Genomic DNA, 20,882 nt, shown 5'->3' with positions numbered 1-20,882 from the left:
TGTCTAAATTGAAAGAGCTGTGATTTATGTCAGAGTGTTCTGCTTATGTTTTCCTCTAAGAGTTTTATAGTGTCAGGCCTTACATTTAGGACTTTAATCCATTTTGAGTTTATTCTTGTGTATGGTGTTAGGGAGTGTTCTAATTTCATTCTTTTACATGTAGCTGTCCAGTTTTCCCAGCAGCACTTATTGAAGAGGCTGTCTTTTCTCCATTGTATATTCTTGCCTCCTTTATCAAAGATAAGGTGACCATATGTGTGTGGGTTTATCTCCAGGCTTTCTATCCTGTTCCATTGATCTATATTTATGTTTTTGTGCCAGGACCATACTGTCTTGATTACTGTAGCTTTGTAGTATAGTCTGAAGTCAGGGAACCTGATTCCTCCAGCTCTGTTTTTCATGATCAAGATTGCTTTTGTTATTTGGGGTCTTTTGTGTCTCCATACAAATTGTGAAATTTTTTGTTCTAGTTCTGTGAAAAATGCCATTGGTAGTTTGAAAGGGATTGCCTTGAATCTGTAGATTGCTTTGGGTAGTATAGTCATTTTCACAATGTTGATTCTTCCAATCCAAGAACATGGTATATCTCTCCATCTGTTTGTATCATCTTTAATTTTATTCATCAGTGTCTTATAGTTTTCTGCATTCAGGTCTTTTGTCTCCTTAGGTAGGTTTATTCCTAGGTATTTTATTCTTTTTGTTGCAATGGTAAATGGGAGTGTTTCCTTAATTTCACTTTCAGATTTTTCATCACTAGTGTATACGAATGCAAGAGGTTTCTGTGCATGAATTTTGTATCCTGCTACTTTACCAAATTCATTGATTAGCTCTAGTAGTTTTCTGGTAGCATCTTTAGGATTCTGTATGTATAGTATCATGTCATCTGCAATCAGTGAGTTTTACTTCTTCTTTTCCGATTTGGATTCCTTTTATTTGTTTTTCTTCTCTGATTGCTGTGGCTAAAACTTCCAAAACTATGTTGAATAATAGTGGTGAGAGTGGGCAACCTTGTCTTGTTCCTGATCTTAGTGGAAATGGTTTCAATTTTTCACCATCGAGGATGATGTTGGCTGTGGGTTTGTCATATATGGCCTTTATTATGTTTAGGTAAGTTCCCTCTATGCCTACTTTCTGGACAGTTTTTATCATCAATGGGTGTCGAATTTTGTCAAAAGCTTTTTCTGCATCTATTGAGATGATCGTATTGTTTTTCTCCTTCAATTTGTTAATATGGTGACCCACCTCCTAGAGAAATGGAAATAAAAACAAAAATAAACAAATGGGACCTAATGAAACTTAAAAGCTTTTGCACAACAAAGGAAACCCTTAACAAGATGAAAAGAAAACACTCAGAATGGGAAAAAATATTTGCAAACAAAACAAATGACAAAGGATTAATCTCCAAAATATACAAGCAGGTCATGCAGCTCAATATGAAAAAAACAACCCAATCCAAAAATGGGCAGGAGACCTAAATAGACATTTCTCCAGAGAAGATATACAGATTTCCAATAAACACATGAAAGCCTGCTCAACATCACTAATAATTAGAGAAATGCAAATCAAAACTACAATGAGGTATCACCACACACTGATCAGAATGACCATCATCAAAAAATCTACAAACACACACAAAAAAAACTACAAACACTAAATGCTGGAGTGGGTGTGAAGAAAAGGGAGCCCTCTTGCACTGTTGGTGGGAGTGTAAATTGATACAGCCACTATGGAGAACAGCATGGAGGTTCCTTAAAAAACTAAAAATAGAATTACCATATGACCCATCAATCCCACTACTGGACATATATCCTGAGAAAACCGTAATTCATAAAGAGTCTTGTACCACAATGTTCATTGCAGCACTATCTACAATAGCCAGGACATGGAAGCAACCTAAGTGTCCATCGACAGATAAATGGATAAAGAAGATGTGGCACATATATACAATGGAATATTACTCAGCCATAAAAGGAAAGGAAATTGAGTTATTTGTAGTGAGGTGGATGGACCTAGAGTCTGTCATACAGAGTGAAGTAAGTCAGAAAGAGAAAAACAAATACCATATGCTAACACATATCTCTCCATTCTGATGAACTTAGGGGCAGGACAGAAATAAAGACAGAGACATAGAGAATGGACTTGAGGACACGGGGAAGGGGAAGAGTAAGCTGGGACAAAGTGAGAGAGTAGCTTTGTCATATTTACACTACCAAATGTAAAATAGATAGCTAGTGGGAAGCAGCTGCATAGCACAGGGAGATCAGCTCAGTGCTTTGTGACCACTTAGGGGGGTGGGACAGGGAAGGTGGGAGGGAGGGAGATGCAAGAGGGCAGAGATATGGGGATATATGTATATGTATAACTGATTCACTTTGTTATACAGCAGAAACTAACACACCATTGTTAAGCAATTATACTCCAATAAAGATGTTAAAAAAAAAAAAGAAGAAGATGTGGCACATATGTACAATGGAATATTACTCAGCCATGAAAAGAAACGAAATTGAGTTATTTGCAGTGAGGTGGATGGACCTAGAGTCTGTCATACAGAGTGAAGTAAGTCAGAAAGAGAAAAACAAATACCATATGCTGACATATATATGTGGAATCTAAAAAAAAAAATGGTTGTGAAGAACCTAAGAGCAGGACAGGAATAAAGATGCAGACGTAGAGAATGGATCTGAGGGCACAGGGAGGGGGAAGGGTAAGCTGGGACAAAGTGAGAGAGTGACACTGATATATATACACTACAAAATGTAAAATAGATAGCTAGTGGGAAGCAGTCTCATAGCACAGGGAGATCAGCTCTGTGCTTTGTGACCACCAAGAGGAGTGGGATAGGGAGGGTGGGAGGGAGATGCAAGGAGGGGATATGGGGATATATTTATATGTATAGCTGATTCACTTTGTTATACAGTGGAAAATAACACAACATTGTAAAGCAATTATACTCCAATAAAGATGTTAAAAAATAAATAAATAAATAGATTGAAAGAGCAAGAGAACAGCAGTGAAAAAACAACTAGCGAAACAAATAAACAATTTACTGATAAAAAATTCAGTGCATTAGTAATAAGATTGCTAACTAATTAGGAAAGAATTAATGAACATAGTGATAATTTTAACACAGAACTAGAAAATACTAAAATAATAGTCAGAACTAAAGAATACAATAACTGAAATGAAACAACTAGAAGTATTTAATAGCACACCAGGTGATACAGAAGAATGCATAAGTTATCTGGAATATAGAATAATGGAAATCACCCATACAGTCAGCAAAGTGAAAACAAATTAAAAATGAGAATAGTTTGAGGGATCTATTGGACTACACTAAGAATACCAACATTCACATAATTTGGGGGTCCCAAAAGGAGAAGAGAGAGAGAGAAGGTGGTCAAAATGTATTTGATGAAATTATGGCTGAAAACCTCCCAAACCTGAATAAGGAAGCAGATATTCAGGTACTGGAAGCAAATAGGGCTCCCAAAAAAGATGACAGCAACTGGACCTGCACCAAGATATATCAATTAAAATGGGAAAATTAAAGATATATGTTTCTAAAGGCAGCACAAGAAAATTGTTGTGTACAAGGGAGTCCCAAAAGTCTATCAGCTAATTTTTTTTTTTTTTTGCGGAAACTTTGCAGGTGAGAATGGAGTGGCATGATATATTTAAAGTGCTGAGAGGGAAAAACCTGCAAACTAGGGCACTCTACGGAGCAAGATTATCATTTAGAATTGAAGGAGAGATAAAGAAATTTTCAGACAAGCAAAGACTAAATAATTTATCAATACTAAACCTACCCTAAAAAAATGATATAGGGTTTTTTTTAAGAAGGAAAGAAAAAGTCATAACAAATGGTAAGAATCTGTAAGAACGAGAAAATCTCACTGGTAAAGGCAAACATATAGAAAAGGATGAGGATCAACCACTTCAGCTAGTATGAAGATTTAAAAGACAAAAAATAATTGCAAAATTAACTATAACTACAATAAGAAGTAAGGGAATGAACAGGGAGATGGCAAATATGACATTAAAAACACAAAATGTGGAGGAAGGGAGTAAAAATGTAGTCCTATTAGAATGTGTTTCAACTCAAAGGACAACCTGTTTTAAAAAGTAGATATAGTCATAGGTCAACATATACAAACCTCGTGGTAACCATACATCAAAAACCTACAATAGATACACAAAAACTAGGGAGAAAGGAACACAAGCGTATCACTAAAAATCATCAAATCACAAAGGAAGAAACAAAATGAATAAGAGAAAAACTATAAAAACAAACAGAAAGCAAGTAACAAAATGGCAATAAGTACATGCCTATCAATAATCACCTTAACTTTCAATGGACTAAATGGTCCAATAAAAAGACATAGGGTAACTGATTGGATTAAAAAAAAAAAAAGACCCTTCAATATGCTGCTTTCAAGAGACTTCAGAGCTAAAGACACACACAGACTGAAAGTGAGGGGATGAAAAAAGATATTTAATGTAAACGGAGACAAGAAAGTGGGGATAACAATACTCATATCAGAAAAAAATAGACTTTAAACAAAGTCTATAAGAAAAGACCAAGAAGGGCATTCTCAAATGATAAAGAGATCAATATAAGAGGAGAATATTACACTTTTTAACATATATGTACTAAATACAGGAGCATCTAAATATACAAACAAATATTAACAGACATAAAGGGAGAAATTGACAATAATTGAATTATTGTAGGGGACTTTAACACCCCACTTACATTTATGGACAGATCATCTAGGCTTAAAATCAGTACAGCAACAGAGGTCTTAAATGGAACAACAGACCATTTGACTTAATAATTATCTATGGGACACCACATCCCAAAACAGCAGAATACACAGTCTTTTCAAGTGACCATCTGTATGTCTTCCTTAGAAAAATGTCTATTGAGTGTCTTCTGCCCATTTTTATTAGGGTTGTTTGTTTTTTAATATTGAATTGATTGAATCATTTCTATTTTTGGATAACAACCCATTATTGGATATATAATTTGTAAATATCTTTTCCCATGAGTAGGTTGTCTTTTCGTTTTGTTGGTGGTTTCCTTCACTGTGCAAAGATTTTAGTTTGATGTAGTCCATTTATTTATTTTTATTTCCCTTGCCTGAGGAGATATATACAAAAATATTGCTAAGACCAGTGTCAAAGACGTATTGCCTATCTTTTTTGCAGCTTGTTGAGTAACTTCCTGACATTATCTTGAATTCTCTACTTGTCTGATCACAATCTTCCATGACATTAAGATTGGTTTCTGGAAAACTGTCATTTTCTTTTCTTAAAACAAATTATTATAGTTGATTTACAATATTGTGTTAGTTTCTGATGTACAGCAAAATGTATCATATATATATGGATATATATATATATATCTGTTCTTTTTTAGCTTCTTTTCCCATATAGATCATTACAGAGTATTGAGAAGAGTTCCCTGTGCTATTATTTTCTTTCTCTGATTTCAGGTTACTGTGGTTTTCATGGGTTGCTCCTCTGCCAGTGCATTTGAGAAAAAAAATAAAAATAAAAATAAAAATAAAATATATATATATATATACACACACACACACAAGCTGACCCTTGAACAACAAGAGGGTTAGGGCCTCCAACCCTCTGTATAGCCAAAAATCCTCCTATAACTTTAAAGTAATTTTTTTATATCTCTGGATAAACTAACCATAATAAAAATAATATAAATTGTCTTGGTTGTTAAGTGTATTTTTTATATGAGTAATGCAACTCATGACTATTCCTTCAGGGAAACAGGAGAAAATTACTTGGGATGACACATGTCATTTGAGAAGTAACTATTATTAATAAATCTATGATCTCCATCCAAGAAATGGAATTTCCAAACATTTTTGATCCAAAGGTAGGAAAATTTAGAAGTAGAAAAAACAAAAACTGCCTATATATCAGACTGAGGATAAAGCTTAATAAAGAGAGTTACTAAAATTGTATAAAGAAGCTGAATCAAAAAAATAATAAATCCCAGGAAATAAGTAGAAGGAGCAAATTTTATTTTACAATGATCAAAGAATCACAATTTCTCGTTCCAAGGCTTTGAGTTATGCAATCAAGGGCACTTCATCACCCCTAGTACAATTGGCCATTTTATACTTGGCATCAAATAGAATCTCTTCAGAGCCCTCTTTATGTCTTTATTTCTCAGACTGTAGATGAAGGGGTTCAGCATGGGTGTGACCACAGTGTACATCACCGAGGCTGTTGCACTTGAGAGTGAGCTGTGGGTAGCAGCAGAGCTAAGGTACACTCCTAAGGCCGTACAATAAAATAAGGAGACAACCGAGAGGTGAGACACACAGGTGGAAAATGCTTTATACTTCCCCTGAGCTGATGAGATTCCTCGTATGCAGAAAACTATTTTAGAGTAAGAGTAAAGGATACAAGCAAAAGGACCAACACCCATCAGGACAGCTGCAAAATAGATCACCATGTTATTTAAAAAGTTGTCAGAATTGGAAAGTTGTACCACCTGATTCAGTTCACAGAAAAAGTGGGGGATTTGCACATCTGGACAGAAGGACAATTGCAACACCATTAAGCTGTGTAACAAGGAATACATAGCAATTATTACCCAGAATATCAGAACCAGCAGTCCACAGAACCGGGGGTTCATGATGACCATGTAGTGCAAAGGGTGGCAGATGGCCACAAAGCAGTCATAGGCCATCACTGTCAGGAGGAAGTCATCTAATTCTCCAAAGAAAATGTAAAAATACATCTGGGTGATGCAGCCTTCATAGGTTATGACTTTGCTCTGGGTCTGAATATTCCACAACATCTTTGGGATGGTGGTAGAGGTGAAACAGATGTCTACAAAGGACAGATTGGAGAGGAAAAAGTACATGGGGGTGTGGAGGTGGGAGTCTGAGCTGACGGCCAAGATAATGAGCAGGTTTCCAAACACAATGATCAGATACATGGAGAGAAAAATCCCAAATATGAGGGGCTGCAGTTTTGGTTCCTCTGAAAGTCCCAGAAGAAGAAATTCTGAAATTTGTGTATTGTTACCTGGTCCCATGGGGTAGAGGCGACTATCAGGAAAAAGGAAAATAACATGACTAATTTTCACACAAACTGGCATAACTCACATAGCTGAAATACTGCAATTTCTATTTATCCCTCAAGAAATTAATGTTAATATTTTATTTATAGGTAAGTTCTCTTTGAGGGTATAATCCATTTCATCTCTGACTAGGAATTTTTGTCCCATTCTCAGCATATTTCCAAAGAGGTCATATATTCTAGAGTTTTAATGTATTCTTTCATACATTTGAGAACTATATATTGAGTACCAACCATGTTCCCAGCACATGAAGGCAATAAGTGGAGAGTGCTAAAAAACCAATCTCCCACAATACAAGGATGGTGAAAGATGATATGCAAATAAAATATTATATAATATGTCATATGGTGATAGATGCTATGAAGAAAAGAAAACCAGGTATAAAGGAGAGAGTAGTAGGAGGTGTTATTTTGCACTGAGTGCTGGTAAAGGCAACAAACAAGGTGATAATTGAACAGATAGCTCAAGAAAGAAAAAGAAGGAGCTAGTAAGATAATAGGAGAAGTGTGTGCCTCGCAGAAGGAAAGGACATGAGGAAAATGCTTGTTCCATGTATTCAGATCCAAACAAGGAAGCCAGTGGGGCAGAGAAATAAGCAAAAGGGGGAGTAATTAGAGATGGTGTCAGAGGATGCTGAGGAAAAAGTGGCCTCCCTGCTACAGTTAAAACTTCAATACACAGAGAATCTCTCCTTCCATGTTGTTCCATGCACATGAATTGAGCTGCAAAGGCTTCCTGTGAATTATATCAGATCACCTTCTTAGTTCCATCTGTTGATTGAATTCTGGCCTCTGTATTATAAGTCATCTTAATATTTGAGTCCAGTTGCCTCTACTTTAAGAACTGCTCTCACTCCACAAGGCACAGGCACAGACATACACCATGGCCTCCTGAGCTGTGTTATTACTATGCATTTCTCACCCAGATCCACCCTCCTTAGGCCATAAGTGATTGCAACTCAAGCTGGTCAGATCAGATTATCTTTCTCCTCAAGAATGTATAAATGGTCCCCAGAAATTCCAGTTCATAAGCTTCCCATGGAACAATAAACTTGGGGTTTCTTTTTGGTATGGCCACTTTCTGTTCCATATTGAAAGAACTATAAAAAGCATGAGAGAGAGGGAAAGAGAGAGAGAGAGAGGGATGGAGAGGAATGAAATGGACATTAAGGGGGAAAATATCCAACAAACTCAAATGGCCCCTGAGACAATGCGATGAAGAAAAGCTTCCTTGGTTAGTCAACATTCCAACTCCAGTGACATCTCCTTGATGCACAGGAAAAATAATTTTAAAATATCTTTTTGCCAAGGACATAAATAGTGATATCTTTATGATGTGAAACACCTTACAGTTTGAATAGCCCAAGAGGAAAATAAGCAAAGGGAATAAACTAACAATTCAAAACCATCAATTTACAAAATACAACAAAAGTTGCATATGTTTTATAGGAAGCAGTAGAAGCCTTCATTTTCCTGAGGCTTTTCCCTATTTGTTCACTCCTGTTAATAAATAAGATGCTTAGACTTACTGTCCTCTTTTACTGGAAGCATTTTATGCCTGCCATTCCTTCTTCTAATTGAGCTTCCATTAATACCGTTTAATTGTCAGCACTGACACTTGCATTTCCAAGTGCAATGTTCACTTTATTTTTAGACCATAAATAAATACATTAATTTAGGAAAGCCAGCAAACAACCACAGTGATCTCTGGCATCTGGGCTATGCTAGATTGGCTCTCAGGTGACCTCAGGTACAAGTTCTTGGCTTCCATCCTATCTGATTCTCTCCTGTGGTGTCTGTGGAGCTCTCAGACTCACCTGCATGCAGAGTCATAGAGGAAGCTTTCCCTGTAGATGTCAAAATTCCCCCCTAAATGACTGATGATGCAGACAGAAGTTTTGTCCTCAAATAAGACAACAGGAAGAAATACAATCAAGCATTGATCTCCCAGCCAGATTTAGGACTGCAAAAGCAAGGACCATGTCTTGTCCAACCAAAGTTGCACAGGCTGAGGGATGGCAGCGGAGGTGATATTTAGAGCTTCATATTTCAGCTTATTAGGCATGTTTTCCTCTGGTTACTCCAATGACTAAGTGCATGATTTCCCTTGGAGACACTGGTCTGGGCAGAATGGAACTTTTTTCTGCTGATTCTTTGTTCCTAGGAGACTATATTATAAGTTAGGTGAGTTCAGTTTTTATTACTCCTTCTCCATTAACTCTCCTGATTCCAAAGCGCTAAGCCTCCCAGACTGCCTCATCAACTGAGTTCAAATTTTCTCTAAAGTGTAATATTGAGGATTTGTCTTGAGTAGGTCACGTGGGTTTTCAAAGCTTTCATTCGTGGTGGGGACACAACCTCTGAAGTCTCTAAAACTTACTATTCCCCTCTTCAAAAACAGGGGTAACTTTGCTCCTGTAATATAAAATCTTGGGCATTATATTCCCTGGATTCATGATATTTTTCCCAGGACAATTAGGAATGTTCTACTTATATCAGAAGTTAAGAGCTGTCCTTTTGTCTCTCATCATAAAATGTTTGTAACTATAAGAGACATATTTAGATATTGTTATGCCCCATAAACTAGCTTAGCATATTACAGAAGTTGTCAAATTTAGTTTTAAAAGCAGTGCATTCTATGAGGTAGTACTTTTATAAACTCCTTTCTCCATTGTAGGAATGGGACTCAGAAGGATTTAATGTTCTGCTTAAAGGTATAAACCAAGTGAGGGATGGAGTCTGATTAGAATATCTCAGTTCTGGAACTCTGGGGCAGTGATTCTCAACCAGAGATGATTTAGCCCCTAGGGTTATTTGGCAATATCTGTAGGGATGTTACTAATCTCCTATAAACCACAGAACAGCACACAACACAAATACTCTCCTCCAAAAGTCATCATTATGATGGTGAGAGACTATTCTAGACCAGAACATCTATAAATTCACTGTGCATACAAATCACCATGGCTTGTAGTTGAAATGCAAATTCTGATTCATCAGGTCTCTGTTGGGCCCAGGGACTGCATTTCTAACAAGTTCCCATGTGTAGTTGATGCTGCAGATCTTGGTCTGTGTATCACATTTGAGTAGCAAGGCTGTGGTCCTGTCTTTGAGTCAGGTATACACAGGTTTAGTCTTCTCCACCAAGAATCTTTTATGCGTGTGAATTTGAAAGAAATGTTTTTCACTCACTTTATAGGTGATTACACATAATGTATCACTCTAATCACAACAACCATTCCTTCACCCTAATGAAAATAGGAACCTTTCACATGAACACCAAAACCCATACTTCAATGAATACATATAGAGCATGAAAATGAAATATTTTGCTTAGTAATACAAAGTGTAGTTTAAATTTTCATCTTATTTATGTTTTTCCCTAACTCAAAAGCCATGTTAATTGTATGTATTCAAATCTGTGTTTCTGTGTAGACTCCACTTAGAAACCTGTAGTTGATTATCATTTGTCAGTGACTAGGGTAGTCACTGCAGACACAGCTGAGTAAGAGAACATGATCCTAAAGCGAAGAATAAAACTGAATAACCACCTGTAAAACAAACTATAGGTTAAAGTCTCCATTTGCAAGAAGAGCAGTTAAGGCAGTGATTTACAAAGGAATGTTGTATACAAAATCAAAAACTGTAGTCTTAGTTTTCCTCTATTATAAGATTATATAAAATGCCTTGGCTAGTAAGTGTAGTTTTGTTTTTGCATGGTAGTATTATTACTTACGACAATTCTTTCAGTGGCACAAGAGAAAAATTATTTGGGATGATATATATCATTTGAGAAGAAATTATTCTTAAGAAATCCATGTTGCCCCATGATGTAAATGGGAATTGTAAATATTTTGAATCAAATTTGGGAAAAAATTTGAGAAGGTAGAAAATGGACAAAGGGGGAAATTGTTTATAAATCAGGGAAGGAAACTTATAAATGTGAGTTACTTCAATGTTACAAAGAAGTAGAATCAAAGAAATGAAAATTTCAGGAAATAGAGAGAGGGAGCAAGTTTTACTTCCACACTCTGATCAAAGAATATCAAATTCCGACTCAGATGCTTTGCACCCTGCAAAAATGGGGATTCTTTAACCCTGTGACAGTTGGTCCTTTTATAGCTGCCATCCCAAAGAATCTTTTCAGAGACCTCTTTATGCCTTTGTACCTTAGACTGTAGATGAAGGGGTTCAGCATGGGTGTGACCATGGTGAACATCATAGAGGCTGTTGCACTTGACTGTGAGGAGAAGGGCTTGAGTAGTAGCAGAGCTGAGGTACACTCAAAGCCCATAAAATAAAATAAGGATACAAGTGAGAGGTGAGATGCACAGGTGGAAAATGCTGTTGTCCAAATATACCTAGAGTAGGTAAATGTATACCTGTTTGATGGAGACTTCATAGGTCATGACTTTGCCTTCTTTGGGATGGTGGTGAAGGTGAAACATATCTAAAAAGAACAGATTGGAGAAGAATTACACAGATGTGTGGAGGTGGGAGTCTAAGATGTTGGCCAGGATGATGAGCAGGTTTTCCAGCACAGTGATGAGGTACATGGAGAAGAGAAGCCCTGTTATGAAGGACTGCAATTCTGATTCCTCTGATAATCCCAGAAGAAGAAATTGTGAAATTTGGGTATCATTTACTGGTCCCATCTGGTCCTCACCAACACTTGGCTGATTTTTTTCTCTTTGATAATACCCATTCTAGCTGGTGGGAATTGTATCTCACTGTGGTTTTGGTTTCCATTCCTGTGATGATTAATGATGTCGAGTCCCTTGTCTGTGCTTCTTGACCATCTGTGTGTCTTTCTTAGAAAAAAAAATGTCTATTGAGGGTCCTCTGCCCATTTACTGATTTTTTTTTATATTAAGTTGATTGAATTCTTTATATTTTTGGATAACAACCCCTTATCAGATATATAATTTGCAAATACCTTTCCCCATGAGTAGGTTTCCTTTTAGTGTTGGTGGTGGTTTCCTTCACTGTGCAAAGCTTTTTCGTTTGATGTATTCTCCTTTGTTTACTTTTATCTTCCTTGTCTGAGGACATATATCCCCAAAGATACTTCTAAGATCAATGTCAAAGAGGTGCTGCCTATTTTTATTTATGATTTGTAACTTTTCATGTCTTACATTTATGTCTTTAATCTATTTTGAGTTTATTTTTTGTATGTAGTGTAATAGAGCAATTCAACTTCATTCTTTTGCCTGAAGTTGTCCATTTCAGAAAATATTCCTTTTCATGTTGTGATTCAGTTAACAAATGAAGTTATTTTAATTTTTTTTTTAACACTATACTATAATTGTTTAACAACCTACTCTGATATAGAGTTTCAATTTTTGATTTCTGTCTATCACCTTACTCAACGTTTTGTGTACTTTTGCCTTTACATTTCAGGTAGAAGAGTTCATTTCAACATCCTTATAAGACGGTTCTGGGTGCTGAACTCCCTTAACCTTTGTTTGTCTGGGAAAGGCTTTATTTATCCTTCATACCTGAGGGATTACTTTGCTGGATAGAGTATTCTTGGATGATAGTTTTTACGTTTCAATATTTTAAGTATGTCTTTCCATTCTCTCTTGGCCTTTTGAGTTTCTGCTGAGAAATCTACTCATAGCTTAATGATGATACCTTTGTAGGTTACTCTCCATTTTTTCTGGCTGCCTATAACAGTCTTTCTTTGTCATTGACTTTTGACAGTTTTAATATAATGTGTCTTGGAGAAGGTCTTTTGCATTGATATACTTAGGTCTTCTATTATTTCTTCCCCAGACTTGGAAAGATCTCAGCTATTATTTCTTCAAATAAACTCTCTCTTTCTCGCTCTCTTCTCCTTCTGGGATACCAATTATGCTTGTTACCTTTTCTAATGGAGTCATATAGCTCTTGTAGAGTTGCTTCATTTAAAAAAAAAAAGGTTCTCTCTTCTCTTCTTCCTAAATCATTCTATCTTTGAGCTCACTATTTCTATCCTCCATATGGTGTACTCTACTTCTAGTACTATCTAATGCATCCTTCATCTAATTTATTGAATTCTTTAGCTCCAGAATTTCTGTGTGGTTATGTTTAACAGTTTTCATCTCTTTGGAAATTGTTCCTCACGTTCATTATTTTTATTCCTGAACTTATTTAAGTGCCTTTGTGAATTTTCTTGTTATCTTGTTGAGTTTCTTCCTGAAACTGTTTTGAATTCTCTACTTGTTTGATCACAATCTTCCATGACTTTAAGATTGGTTTCTGGAAAGTTGTCATTTCCTTTTTATGATTCCATGTTACTGTGGTTTTTCACTGGGCTCAATGGGTTGCTCCTCTGCCAGCGTGTTTGAAATTGAAAGCAGCTTTCTTATTTAAGTAAAACCTTGTTTACTTTGATTCTAACAATTCAACAGAGTGGGAACAAGAGGCTCTTCTATGTTTTGCAGTTAGATGACTCTGTAGCACAAGTATTTGGTTTCTTTTACCTGAGCTGCATGTGGTTATATTGGAGAAACTATATTTATTGCATTTCATGGCCTCTGCCAGAGGTGTCATCAGTGCCCTTGTCATCACTGTTTGTGCCTCCAGGGTCACTGGTGCCTTGGTTCTGCCACTGTCCCTGCTGTGGTTGGTATCTCTGCTGGGGGAACCAGGATGGTGGGCACTATTGCCATATCCAGGGTGACCTAGGTCAAAGGCTGCACCATCTGTGCTGCCTGATTTCCTGTGGCTGTAGGTGCTGCTGCATCCAGGAGGCCAGGGCCATGTGTGCCACCCCCACTGGTGCTACCAGGTTCTCTGGGCTATGGGCTCAGCTGCCTCAGCCGTGGGGCTGGGACCAGGGGCACTGCCTCTGCTGTTCCCCTGATTCCACGTCCTCTATGTATTCTAATCCACCCACCTTCAGATATACAACTATGTGAGTCTCTGGAGGTCTGGCGTTTTGGGCAGAGAAACCTTTGTTTAGTTATAGATGTTTTGCTAATAGTAGATTGAAGGGGTGGGACAAAGGGAGCGTCTTCTGCCACCATGATGCTGATGTCACCAATGATAAACTATTTTTTCCACAAACTATAAGATTAAACTACATATATAAATGGAGTAGACTATCATATATTAGTGAAGAAAGAATTGCAACATGGCTGCATACAACCTCATGGATGAGCTTTAGAGTTACAACATATAGAATTACAGGTGAATATAGACTCATGAGGAGCCCAGCAGAGATCAAAACAACTCCTCAGTATTAAATCTCATTTGATAATAAAGCCATTATATTAAAACCTTTACTATTAGGACGAGTGGTTATGCAGCAATAACTAACCGAATAAAATATTAAATAGTATGGAAGTGAGAGCAATTATAATAATCTTCTCATTCTATGCATTTATTCTGATATTTAAAGATAGCATTCAATATTACTCTGTTTTTGAATTTTATTATAGATAATTATATTAAAAAGTTACTCCATTGCAGTTTCCTCCCAAGTAAGCAGGAGATTGGCAGACACGTTAGTTTGCACAAATTGTAACCCTGAACCACATGACTAGTTAGGTGTTCCAGCTCTCTAGTGAGTCATCTTTTGATCATGAGATATATACACATACATATACATGTATAAAGAGTTGACCCTTGAACAGTGCAGGGGTTGAGGTAATGACACCCTCTGCAGTTGAAAATCTGCATATAACCTTGCAGTCAACCCTCTTTAACCACAGTTTCACACCCGCTGATTCTGCCAACCCTTTTATAAAGTTATATAAATTGTCTTTGTTTTCAGCTGTACATTTTTTTATATAAGTAATTCATCTCATGACTATTCTTTCAGGAAAACAAGGTAAAAATTACTTGGGATGATATATGTCATTTAAGAAGAAATTATTCCTAAGAAACTATTGTCAGTCCATGAAAAATTGAGAATGCCCAAGTATTTCATATCCAAAGTTTGGAAAATTTTGAAGTAGAAAGAAAGCACATTTAAAAAAATGCTTATATAATAGACTTAGGAGAAAGCGTAATAAAGTGAGTTACTGGATTTGTATAGAGAACTTAAAAATAACATGGAAATCACAGGAAACAAAGAGAAGGAGCAAATTGTATTCCACAATTAACAAAGAATCACAATTTCTGGTTGTGGGACTTTGTGCCATGCAATCAAGGGCATTTCATCACCCTTAGGGCAATTGACCCTTTTGTGACTGCCATCCCATTGAATCTCTTCAGAGTCTCCTTTATGTCTTTCTTGCTCAGAGAGCAGATAAAGGGGTTCAGCATGGATGTAGTAGTGATGAACAAAGCAATGAAGAAGAAAAAATTGATAAACTGTGATTTCATATTTTACTGTCTTATGAAATTGTGGAAATGGCTTTGGTTGCCAAGTTGTTTTTTCTTTTTCCAAAGGAATAGTACAAGTCATGATTATTCTGTTAGTAAAATGAAAGAAAAATTGCTCAGTATAAAATATTTTACTTCAGAAGAAATTATTCTTAAGAAATGCATGAAGTGTCATGAGATAAATGGGAATTTCAATATATTTCACTTAAGGTTGCAAATCAATTTAGGGAAGTAGAAAAATGACAAAGAAAAAACTTAGATAGCAGAGAGCATAAAGCTTAGTGAACTGAGTTAGGCAACTTGTATAGAGAAGTTGAAATCAAATAAATGGAAATACCAGAGAGTAAATTGAAGGAGCAAGTGTTCTTTCCACAATCTGATCAGGGAATCACAATGTCAGCCTCTAATGCTTTAAGCCCTGCAATAACTGACACTTCTTCACCCCAGGACAATTGGCCCTTTTATAACTGCCACCCCAAAGAATTTTCTTAGAGCACTCTTTATGTCTTTATTCCTCAGACTGTAGATGAAGGGGTTCAGCATGGGTGTGACCACAGTGTACATCATTGAGGCTGCTGCACTTGAGTGTGAGCTGTGGGTAATAGCAGGGGTAAAATACACGCTAAACACTGTACAATAAAATGAGGAGACAGTGGAGAGATGTGATGCACAGGTGGAAAATGCTTTATACTTCCCCTGAGATGATGAGATTCCTCCTATGGAGGAAACTATCTTAGAGTATGAGTAACATATCCCAGCGAATGGACCACCTCCAAACAGCCCAACTGCAAAATACATCATGGTGTTATTAAGAAAGGTGTTAGAACAGGGAAGTTGGATTACCTCTTTGAATTCACAGAAGTGGGGAATTTCCGAGACTGTACAGAAAGACAACTGCAATGCCAGTAAGGTTTGTAACAAGGAATTCAGGGCACCTATCACCCAGGATATCAGCACCAGCAGTCCACAGAGAAGAGGATTCATGATGACTGTGTAGTGCAGGGGGTGGCAGATGGCTATGAAGTAGTCATAGGCCATCACTGTCAGAAAGAAGTCACCCAACTGTGCAAATAGTAGGAAAAAATATATCTGTGTGAGGCAGTCTTCATAGGAAATGACTTTGTTTTGAGTGTGTATATTCACCAGCATCTTTGGAATGGTGATGGAGGTGAAACAAATGTCTAGAAAGGAGAGGTTGGAGAGGAAGAAGTACATGGGGGTGTGGAGGTGGGAGTCTGAGCTGACGGCCAGGATAATGAGTAGGTTCCCAAACACAGTGATCAGGTACATGGATAGGAAAAGTCCAAATATGAGGGGCTACAGTTCTGGGTCATTTGATAATCCCAGAAGAATAAATTCTGAAATTTGTGTATTGTTGCCTTGTGCCACGTGGTGGTGATCACTACTAGGAAAGAAAAAAGAACATGATTAATTTTTACACATGTGGACATCAATATAGTGAAAAACTTTAAATTATATATTTCGGTCATTTTTAAGGGATCTTCTGGGATAATCTGTAATTAGAAATTCCTGTCCCACACTCAGGCTTTCCACCAATAGGTCCTCTATTACACAGTTTAAATGCAAGTTTATCTCATGCATTTGAGCAGTTTATGTTGAGTACTGACTATCTTCTGGGGTAAAAGTACAGGATTCTGAGAACAAAACTCCCTAAATCCAATAATGGATAAAAATATAAATTAACAAATACAAAAACATATTACCATGTCTTATGGTGACAGATGCTATGGGGAAAAAAAAGCAGGTATAAAATAGAGTGAATGGAGGTATTATATTTTACTGGGAGTTCAAGAAGACCTGCAAATAAGGAGAAAGTTGAACTGAGACCTGAAGGAAGACAAAGCAGAGACTCCAGATTATCTGGGGGAACGAGTGTGCCCTGTGAGGAAAGAGTCAGTGTAAAGGCCCTGAGGATGACACTTGTTTCAAATATTCAAGACTCAGAGGGGAGCCAAAGTGTCAAGGGGAATGAACAAGAGGGAGAGTGATGAGAGATGGTGTCAGAGGATGCTGAGGAACAAGGTGGACTTCCTGCCGATGCTGAAACTTCAAGACCCAAGGAGAGAGTCACTCATTCACATATTGGTCCTTTCACATTTAACATTTTTCTTTTAAAATTTAAAAGGATTCCTGTGAATAGAAAAGGATCCCTTCCTTATTTCCAACTGCTGGTTAATATTGTTGTATCTGTCTTTTAAGGGTCACATTTTGGAGTAAACTTAAGTACCACTGCCCAGAGAAGTGCTCATTCCTCACAACACACACACACACACACACACACACACACACACACACACACACACACACACACACACACACACACACAGAGTACATTATGACTTACTGCGCTTATTACTCCCTGGCTCTTCTCAATTCCAGCCGCAATAGTTAGGAAAGGAATGATACAAGGCAAGTGGTCAACATCAAATTATCTTTACCATAGAGAATATAGAAAATAGTACCCAAATTCAAGTTGGTAAGCCGCCAGTGGAGCTTCATTTTGATATGACCATTTTGTGTCCTGTATTAAAGAAAAATTTTTAAAGTACTTGAAAAACTGAGAAGAAAGAAAAGGGCATTGTGGAGGAAAACAAGATCCACCTGTAGGTCTCACCCCTTGGTGGCTGCCTTGTTCTAGGGCACAGGCGTTGGGGTGTGTATACCTCAGTTCTGCAGGCACTTCATCCTCTAGGAGAGTCTGATGACCTCAGTGATGTAAACCATGGTCACCCCCATACTGAACCTCTTCATCTACAAAATAAGATCTGATAAGTTCCGGTGGTCCCTGAGAGATTGCAATGAGGATAAAGCTTCATTAGTTCTGGCAGCATTCCACCCCCATTTATACCCCCTTGATGTCCAGAATACCTAATAAAGTAGCCTAAGGCAATTTATCAAAAGAAAAATGAGTCATTATCTTTATGCTGACAAGATATCTTACTGGTTGAACATCGACCTAGAAAATTAACAACAATTAATTATTCTTAGAAAATTATTAGACTGTCATACACAGTGAAGTAAGAAAGAGAAAAACAAATATCATATATTAATGCATATATGTGGAATCTGAAAAAATTGGTATAGAAGATCTTATTTACAGAGCAGAAATGGAGACAGACAGACATAGAGAACAAAGGAATGAATACCAAGAGGGAAAAGGGGGGGGGGATGAATTGGGAGATTGGGATGGACATATATACACTACTGATACTATGTATAAAATAGATAACTAATGAGAACCTAAAAATAAAGCACAAATGAAAAAAGAAAATTATTAGAAATTATTAGGAGCTATTGTTATTTTAGAAAAATTAACAACAGAAAATATACAATGTTCAACATTACATGAGGATTTAAAACATAAATGGTAAAAGACTTTTCTAAATCATTGTAAATACAAAAAAAAAGTGAATCAGAAAACAAATGTGTGAATCTCGGATCTATCACGTATTAGCTGTTTGAACTTAAGTGGGATTACGGATCCATTTAAACGTTAATATCCTTACTCAAATCATGGGGATAGTGGTATCGATCCTCCTAATTGGTATACAAATCTAGTCGATATAAAAAGCTTAGCATAGTTCTTTCATGTTACTACGTGAATATCACTGGTGATGAGATTTGGCTGATTTTTTTCTTCTATCTCACAAATGTCTCCATTGCTTTCCCACCTCTTCCTAATGAAGAATTACAAATTAATGTTCAATAGGATACTAGTTTTGCATATTAAATCAAACATTTTCATGTGAATACCCAGCATGAGAGAAGATATTGTGAAAAGTATGTCTCAAGAACTCTGTTGCAAGCTAGTATCTACCTCCACGGGTCTGTGTCTTTCTAAAAAATACACAACATGCTTAAAAGCATTGCATCTTTAACAAATACTTTTAGTTCACTGAACATACCTCTAAACCTACTTTTCTTACTCCCCTTAACTAGGAAAATCCTCTAATACTCTCTAACTTTACTGGAACCACTTTATGCTCCCAATTATTTCATTAGCCTCATCCAACTGGACTTCAATTCCCATCACGTAATCATCAACAATGACTCTTGTGCTGCTGAGTTCATCAAACACTTCTCTGTTTAACATATTAAATAAATGAATTATAAGTTAATTAGGAAACCTAGAAAACAAACATGGCAAATATCTCAACTCTTGATTAGACTAATTAGGCTCTCAGGTGACTTCAGATAAAAGTTTTCCACTTGCATTCTCTCTGAACCTTTCCTGAAGTACCTATTGAACTCTCAGACTCACCTGGATGGGGTCTATGAGAGGAAAGTCCCTGTGTGTATATCTGAGTTCCTCCCTGGATGGTTGATGATGAAGACTGAAGCTCTGTTCCCAGGCACATCAGAAGAAAGGAGTGAAGCATTAGCCCCCCAACCAGAGTTATGACTCCAAAAGCATCAACCAAGTCCTGTGCAGTTCAAGGATGTACAGCCAGAGGGACTGTAACAGAGGAGATATCTACAGCTCCCCATGTCTGTTAATTAGGTACTGTTTCCTTTGTTACTCCCATCTCTGAGCACAACACTTCCCTGTGGGATGCTGGAAACAAAGCAAAATATTCCTGCTGATACTCCATTCCCAGGAGACACGGTTAGAAGTCAGGTGAATCCAGTCTGTGTTACTTCCTCTCATGAACTCTCCAGCCTTTCCTAATCTGCAAATGAGGAACCTATTTTGACTAGTTTCCATGGACCTCCAAATTACTGTCTTGTTCCAGGGATCAACAGCTCCTGATAGCTCCAGAATATTGGTAAGCCCTCTGCAACAAGAGAGTGAGGTGTGTTGTTTGCTGCAAAACCGCATATAATCCTTGGCTTCATGTGACTTTTTTACAAATCAGGGAATTCATGCTTGTATCTCTAATTTAGAGCTGTCACTCCTCTTTAAAAAAAGTTTAATTATAAGACATGTTTAGGGCTTCCCTGGTGGCGCAGTGGTTGAGAATCTGCCTGCTAATGCAGGGGACACGGGTTCGAGCGCTGGTCTGGGAAGATCCCACATGCCGCGGAGCAACTAAGTCCGTGAGCCACAACTACTGAGCCTGCGCGTCTGGAGCCTGTGCTCCGCAACAAGAGAGGCCGCGACAGTGAGAGGCCCGCGCACTGCAATGAAGAGTGGCCCCCGCTCGCTGCAACTAGAGAAAGCCCTCGCACAGAAACGAAGACCCAACACAGCCAAAAATAAATAAATAAGTAAGTAAGTAATTTTTTAAAAAGACATGTTTAGATATTTTTAAAAACCACACACGTAAGATATAATTTTATTTGGATTGTCCTATTTTATTTTTACAAAAGTCCATTCTGCATGGTCAGTACAAATATGTATCTCATCTGAAATCTGCAGAATTTGGACTCACAAGGGTTAAGTGATCTGCCCAGTTATGAGTTGAGAAAGGGATTGGCTTTGATTGGAA

General features: G+C 37.2%; 2 protein-coding genes across 2 annotated transcripts; both read right to left on the bottom strand.

Annotated features, from left to right (window-relative positions):
• Positions 1-6,029: 6,029 nt before the first annotated feature.
• Positions 6,030-7,088, bottom strand: LOC309658765 (olfactory receptor 7A17-like). The gene has a single exon (XM_082457780.1). The coding sequence runs from the start codon at positions 7,073-7,075 to the stop codon at positions 6,107-6,109; it is 969 nt and encodes a 322-aa protein (XP_082313906.1). The 5' UTR covers positions 7,076-7,088; the 3' UTR covers positions 6,030-6,106.
• Positions 7,089-15,870: 8,782 nt separating this feature from the next.
• Positions 15,871-20,379, bottom strand: LOC309658778 (olfactory receptor 7A10-like; the record flags this gene model as incomplete). Its single annotated transcript, XM_082457795.1, has 1 exon — positions 15,871-20,379. The coding sequence occupies exon 1, from the start codon at positions 16,720-16,722 to the stop codon at positions 15,871-15,873; it is 852 nt and encodes a 283-aa protein (XP_082313921.1). The 5' UTR covers positions 16,723-20,379.
• Between the last annotated feature and the right edge of the window lie 503 nt (positions 20,380-20,882).

This window comes from Balaenoptera physalus (assembly GCF_965194825.1).
Source record: "Balaenoptera physalus genome assembly, chromosome: 3".
Lineage (NCBI taxonomy): Eukaryota > Metazoa > Chordata > Mammalia > Artiodactyla > Balaenopteridae > Balaenoptera > Balaenoptera physalus.
This window is presented reverse-complemented; position numbering and strand designations above follow the sequence as displayed.

Bases quoted from the DNA above. Each gene is read 5' to 3' on its own strand.
- LOC309658765 (XM_082457780.1), bottom strand. From the start codon at position 7,075: ATGGGACCAGGTAACAATACACAAATTTCAGAATTTCTTCTTCTGGGA.